The sequence below is a fragment of the Nanorana parkeri genome, unplaced genomic scaffold (assembly GCF_000935625.1).
Source record: "Nanorana parkeri isolate BGI_ZX_2015 unplaced genomic scaffold, ASM93562v1 scaffold1159, whole genome shotgun sequence".
NCBI classification, from domain to species: Eukaryota; Metazoa; Chordata; class Amphibia; order Anura; family Dicroglossidae; genus Nanorana; species Nanorana parkeri.
In genome coordinates this window covers 358,913-366,154 of record NW_017307427.1, presented here as the reverse complement: position 1 = coordinate 366,154, position 7,242 = coordinate 358,913, and the positions used below count along the sequence as shown (strand labels likewise).

General features: G+C 38.8%; 1 protein-coding gene across 1 annotated transcript in view; it reads right to left on the bottom strand.

Moving 5' to 3' along the window:
* Nucleotides 1-1,367: 1,367 nt before the first annotated feature.
* METTL15 (methyltransferase like 15) overlaps nucleotides 1,368-7,242 on the bottom strand; it is a 196,572-nt gene continuing 190,697 nt past the window's right edge. The window contains exon 6 of the mRNA XM_018568242.1: nucleotides 1,368-1,814. Within this exon, the coding sequence (XP_018423744.1) occupies nucleotides 1,381-1,814 (434 nt within the window). The 3' untranslated portion in view covers nucleotides 1,368-1,380. The remainder of the gene's footprint in view (nucleotides 1,815-7,242) is intronic.

Here is a 7,242-nt window from a genome sequence, read left to right as displayed (position 1 = left end):
GGGCGGAGCCGCTGTGACAGAACGGACGAGCATTGAGGGGAGAGAGAGGCGCCGGCTGTCAGATCCTGGCCGAGCGTCTCTCTCTCTCTCTCCTCACCGCTCTGCATTAGTTCTGTGACAGCGGCTCCGTTCTCCGCCCTCCCCCGCCACCGGTTCCTTCACTTCTTCTCGGATCCCCGTTGGGAGAGCAGCGGGGATCCAGAGAAGCGGCGGTGGGGGTAGAGGACATGGCGATCTACCAGTGATCGCTACGCGATCGACTGGTAGATCGCGATCGACCTTGTGGGCACCCCTGCTCTATAACTTTCATTGGGGCAGGCAAACTCTGGCCCTCTAGTTGTGGTGCAACTCATTACGCATCGCTATATAAGATAGGTTAATCATGTTGGTCCTTGAAGGCTTTTATTTCCCCTATAGCTCTTTTACTTACATATAAGACAATACTGGATAAATTACCTGACAAATTGAACCTGCTAGTGTGATCATTATGTTATTATGTATTATTATGATCATATATATTTACTACCTCCTATCTATCTCCTGGAGAACCAAAGAGAAGAAAGAAGAGAACCTTTGCACTGGTACCTAACCTTGTTGAATAGGATTATAATAATGTTTCAATGTGAATAACAGACTTTGGATTTTTTAGTAGTCTTTGTTAAGATGTCTTTGAATATAATGCAGGTACCCTTAAAGTCCCATATTAATGTTATCTTTTTAATGTGTTAATATGGAGTTGAACCCCTTTGACAGCTATAATAACCTTTCCTGGAAATACTTTCAACAAGATTTTGAAATGTGCCTGTAGCAATTTATACCCATTCAGCAAAGAACGTTTGCAACATCATGTAATGAAGATGAGAGGGCCTGGCTCAGTGTTCACGTTCACCCCAGATGTGTTCAGTAGGGCAAAGTTCAGAGCTCTTTGCAGACTACTCCATTTTCTGTGCATCAGGCTATGTACACAGTGTAACAGGGATGCCATATAAGTTATGTATGCACTCTTCAAAGGGTTATTCTACTTTCCTAGGCGAAGTTGAGAAAATGTAATTACCCCTACCATGAGGAATTACCTTTTGCTCAAACCCAGTGGGGGGGGGGGGAGGCAGAAAAAGGAGCAGATAAGTGGGGGTAATTCAATTTTCTCAAATTCCCCTGGGAAAGTGGAATTATCCTTTAAATAAATATGTATGTGAATGTGGTGAAATATGGCTGGGAATCAATCAGAAGGTCCACAAAGTTAGGCAAATTATAATTACATTCTCTAAAACTGTACTATATAGCACTCAATACAATTTTCATCAAAAAGTAAAATACAAATGTATAACAAATATATTCAATTACATGACCATTACCTATTTTATACAAAGAAATATATTATTATATCTTAGTGGCAGCTCTCAGTTTGGCAGACCTTCCCCGTGGATTTTCAATGACATCTTGAGAATTTGGTAAGAGAACTTTACGTTGTAAAACATTCCATGCAGAGTTAGGCCCTGGACTTGGAAATTCTTCATCCTCATCCATCTCTGTGACTTCCGTCTGTCCTGTTCTAATCCACTGTCTAGAACTCATATTAGGTTTTTCATCCATGTGTATTCCATGCAGGAATCTCTTGACTATTCGGTCTTCTAAGGAATGAAAAGAAATGACAACAAGCCTTCCACCAGTTTTTAGAAACTTCTGAGCTGTCTGAAGCCCTGTGTAAAGTTCATTAAGTTCATTGTTTACAAAGATCCGAAGGGCTTGAAATGTCTTTGTTGCTGTGTGTGCCGGACGGTGAAGTAGATCTTTGTGTCTATACAAACAAACCCCTAAAAAAAAAGTAAAAAGTATTGAACTACATAACAGCACGGTAATTATGGTAGTAATGCATATAAAAAAAATATGATCACAAAATTAATTTTCATTTTCCAGATGATCACATTGCACTGTGGGGAAAAAGATGTTTTCTTGTCGAGCCTGTCATGTTTACATTACATAGTTTCATGTTCCTATATATTTGAGCTTTTAACTATTGTTTTATTAAACTTCCCCAGCGTTCTGACATGTGACAGAGGGATACAGTAAAATATAAAAAGTAAGCAGGCAAAAAGCACACCACTACTACTCCCTAGTTATGTGTACCATGAAGAATTAATGAACAAAAACTGATCGGCTAAGCCTAATAGTAGTGGTAATATGGCTCATCACTGTGCTTTGGTAAAACGGCACTAGGTTTACCAGCCCCACTAGCAACAAGCTCACTGTGCATATATTTTAGCTGTCAAAGTGATGAATTTTATTGACTAAACGAACCAATACTGCCCACGCCCTTAACTACAAATACCCATTACTATTCCTTAATAGCAGCTGTGCTAAAGTGATAAACCCACTTATACAAAATAATGTATCAAAATTGCACTGCACTTATAAAAACAATATTACATACATACTGTAGGGGGCTGCAAGGGGATAAACCATGAAAATGGAGGAAACGACAATAACAAAAAAAAATTTCTATAGTGCCTTATCAACTATCACAATTTTTATTTCACCCCCATAAAACTATGGGTGAAACATTTGTTGACAGTTGGTTGTCAAATTGGTTGACAATTGATAGTTTTCTGCATTTTTGCCAGACTGATCTAAAGTCTGATCAATATTTCTTCAGAAATACATGTACACATACGCTATACGTTAATTTAATAAATGTATGCTGTTGCGAACCCCTCCTTTGTGATCTGCTTCCCCCAATACACACACCAGGTATGGTGGACCATTTCACATATAGGAGGCAGATATAGCTCAATTATTAATACACCACAGTCAATAATAGAGATCTTGTTCCATTCCTGAAGAAGTCTATGGTAAAACACGACGGGTGGACAGGTAGGTGTTGGCATCATCACGCATACCTGGAAGTGCTGTGAGTACTGGTGTGTCTTGGCATTCAGGTGATTATATGGTGTGGTTTAGCACGTTATTCTAACCTTCAATGAGATGACTATTACTTCTCTGATTGTGATGTGGAAAAATATGGTTTGTTGTGTTTGCTGAGCATTTTTGGTCCATCATTTTTGCCTGCCTGGAACATCTACTATGCCAGTCGGGGTGGGGTTAGTATAACTCTTAACTTTTTTTTCCAGGTACATTTTATACCTACTAACAGTAAGCGACTTGTAAAGGGAAATGGGACCCAGACAATTAGAGTGGACCTTTCATTTTACTGCCTCACCTAAAGACGGAGGTCCAGGCAAAAATTAAAAACCGCCATCAAATGGTACCAGGTCATGAAATACATGGCTCACGTGATACAATGTTGCATTTGACTTTAAAGAAAACCAATACTTAGAGAAATAAGAATGCTGCCATTGGCAACACCTATGTAAAAATGCCAGTTGCCTTGCAGTGTGTGGCTTAAATAATTCTTTGAACCATTAACCCAGGACAATTACATAACAAGGTGAATCAGAGTTAACTCCTTATCTGCATATGTTTTGGTCAGTAACTCAGAAATGAATCAAGCCAATGGACTAAACTGACAAGAAGTCACCTAGTATCTTCAAAAGGAAAACCAGCAAAGGCAGCCTAGATTTTTTTCTCATAATAGGTTTCTTTTAAGAAAGTCAAACACATTGCTGGGACGTCCCTGTGACTGTGTATCAAGTTCCTGACCAATATACTGGAGGAGAGTTGGAAAGTCCCAGCTGAACTGAAACTATAATCATGTTGATATGTGCTGCTGTGGAGTTAAAGAGTGACTAAAGAGCTAGGAGAAGGAAGAATAGCACAGGGTGATTGCTGTTGCTACCTTACCTGTGGAAGGTAAGGTATGATTATGAGGCTGTAACATAAGCGTTAATCTGATGGGTATTTGTGAGTAATTGAAAGTGCAACTGCTAGAGTATTATTATTATTATTATCATCTGGTAATCCAGGAGTGGGTGAAAGAGCTGCAAATGGACATCAAAATATAAGTTCGGTGTTGATATTTGTGAACCAGATATTTTTTTTATATTGGTGCAGTGAATGGAAACCCCAATGCACCTAGCCATTGCACCAAAATACACATGCACCAAACACAACCAGGCAATCAACATTTTCAGTGAGTAAAGATAGCTTCAATATTTTTTTTTAAGGTAGGTGTACTTTAAATGAGAAATCCTGACTAGCCACATTTTCCCAGATAACTGATATTAGAGGGGCTTGCAACTTTCAGAAAAATGCACTTATCCTCTGTGCTTCCCCCCTGACCTAAAGTTTACTCAATGCTGCTGCCTCTAGTTTCCTCAATCCTGCTGCCTCTGCCAACAGCAATGTACACATTTTTCTGCAAAATTCCGCAAGTCTCACTCTCAGTCGATCTCCATGGACTTTTTATAGAGATGTCTCCCAATGCAAGAAACTTCTTTGTTGTACATGGGTGGGAAGGAGATATGAGTGTGGAGGTTGACATTTGCCTGGAGATGGACATTGGAGATGGACTTTAAACATTCCAGGCAGGCTCAATGGGAAATGTAAAAAAAGTACAAGTATAAGAAAAAAATATTTGAAGCAAACCCATGGTAAAAATACAAATCTCACCCCTGCATCTTGTGCAAAGCAGCACTTTCTGGCATAGTTGCATCATCAAAACAAGGGACTTTTTCCAGGGGGATAAAATTGGTGGAGAGCGGCCGTGACAGTGGGTATGGAGCTAAAAGTTTATTATAATGGAATTTTCTGCCTTTACATGCTGTATATGCTAAAAATGGGATTATAAATGAGAAAGTACTTTATGAGCTCAACAAAATGACTACTGCTTGGTGAAAATGGCATGAACTCACCTAAATAAAATATCAAGCCCTCGTCACAAAGACTCCTCATCATTCAGCTTCCTTTAGCACAAGAATGCAACACATCTTTCAGTATTGTCAATTGTGCAATGACAAAACCTATTAGACTCTATGAGGAGCAAAGTCTGCCACCGGAAAAAAAAAGTATTTTCCCTAAAGGGCACCTATACAGAACAGACAGAAATCAGTAAAAGGCTTTTCTCTTATATTTTCAAAGCAAAGAATGAACTTAAGTAGTCTATAAAGTTTTAATTCAATCACCATTACAAAAAAACATTGATTACTTATTAATGCCATATAAACCACAACAAAAAAATGGTACTGCACCACTTGCACATCAGAAAAAAAAAGCATACCGACTTCTGACATAATCATGGTTTGGTAAAAATCATCATATTATATTTACAATTCATAAAATGGCAATTTCTTTGATCAGTAACAGCTCAAAGAGCTAGAAAAATGTAAATTAGTAAAAATTTGCCATAGTATAACATTTAAAAAACACTGAATTGTATATTGCATTAAAGTGACACTAAACACAGCAGTTAAATCTTAAAAATGCATTCAAGTACCCTATTAACAAAAATGTAACTTATTTGTCTTTCACTCGGCTGTAGATCCTCAAATCGTCTCTGAATTCATGCTGACACTATCCTTGCTTCTGGAGGGTGGCTACTTTTGTTCCCCATGGTCCCTGTGTGTTTTGTAAAGTACCCACCGCTCCAACGATGGACTTCAATCTCACGTTTAGTTTACTAATTTGTATTGAGATTGCAGTCCATCACAGGAGTGAGTTTGGAGCGGTGACTACGTTACAACACACAGACTCCATGGGGAACAAAAGTAGCCACCCTCCAGAAGGAAGGACAGTGTCAGCACCAATTCAGAGATGATTTCAGAATCTACAGCTGGGTGATGCACAAATAAGATAAATTTTTGTTAATAATAGTTAAGGTTCTTGAATGTATTTTTAAGATTTAATTCCTGAGTTTAGTGTCACTTTAACAAATAAACTCAGGAAGATCACTTGTCGGTTTTGTTGATTACCCCTAGGCTTTACTTACTATAGCTAAAGTCATGTTGACATTTTTTTCTGTTCGATGGCCCTATCATTGAGACATGGTTTATATATTTTCCAATATGGCTACTTCATTGCTTGTCTAACTCACAAGACTTCCAAATCTATTTAACTTTTACGTATCAAAACTGTACGAACATATCAGTTCTAATATTATGGAGACTGCTTCAAACGGGGATATCTATGCCCCGCACTCTTCAGAGAAATGATTATAGTACACTTTGGTCATTCAAGTATACAATGATATACTGTATAATAAAGTAGAACTAAACTCTACAAACAAACAAAACTGCTAGGAGGTTGTGCCTTGTGGTAGAAAATACTTTGTATATTGAGCCTGCCAAAAAAACTCTTTCCTCTTGCTCCTAGTAACTTTTTGTGCAGTGTACATTCTGGGACCATTCTCTGCATCTGTAAGATGCTGTTCTATGCACATGCAGGAGAGGAGAGGCATCTAGCAACATACAACGTGCACCACCAAGCAAACTGTTAAACATAGCTGTGGGGGGAAAAAGAGCTGTGGGGTCTCATTGCACAGGCACACCGCAATGGGGACCATGCCTAAGTCCTTTAATCAGCACAGCTCCCTCTTCCATCCCTGGCTTCCCTTGCTTCTCATCATCATTACACATCACATTATGCAATGCAGAGCACTATAAAAAGGATGTCATGGATGCAGCTTGTATCTCATTGTGCCTGGCACCACTATGATCAGACAAGGTATGAATTAGTGAACAGCACCACACTGATGGCAGGAGACATCCTAGATCCTGTAGGATGTGGTTTTGGCTATATAAAAGTAACTTGTCAATTATGTCTGTGGTTGCTATAGGTTCATGCATGGTGATGCTCTTTTTACTGCCTTATTAAATAACCCAGAGCGCAACAGAATATGTTTTAAGTTTCTCTATGCAAATTATGTGATTTAATTCAAAACAAAACTTGACGAAAGCAATAAATCTGTTCTCTTCAAGAGCGTGGTGTACGTCTGTGGCTGTCAAGTCTAAAAATACAGTGTTGCTGTGAAAGAGACAGATTTCTCAGAAAACATATGCAGTAAAAATATAAAGACTTGTGCGTAGTTGTAGTGTGTGAAATTGTGCATTTTTTCTGGGCTGTTTAGCACCAGCCTTAGTCACACACCCAACTGTGTGTGAAGGGTGTTATTAGGAGATGCAAAAGTAGTTATGATAACCTTTGACATGTAAGATTGAATTATTCCCCTAGGTGACGGCTTTCATCCTTCCGGATGCCCCATGAGACTGTCAAAGATGTATCATTGACGTAACACCATAAAAATGATGGATCTCAGAGAATGACATACAATGTTACAGCACCCATTCCCTC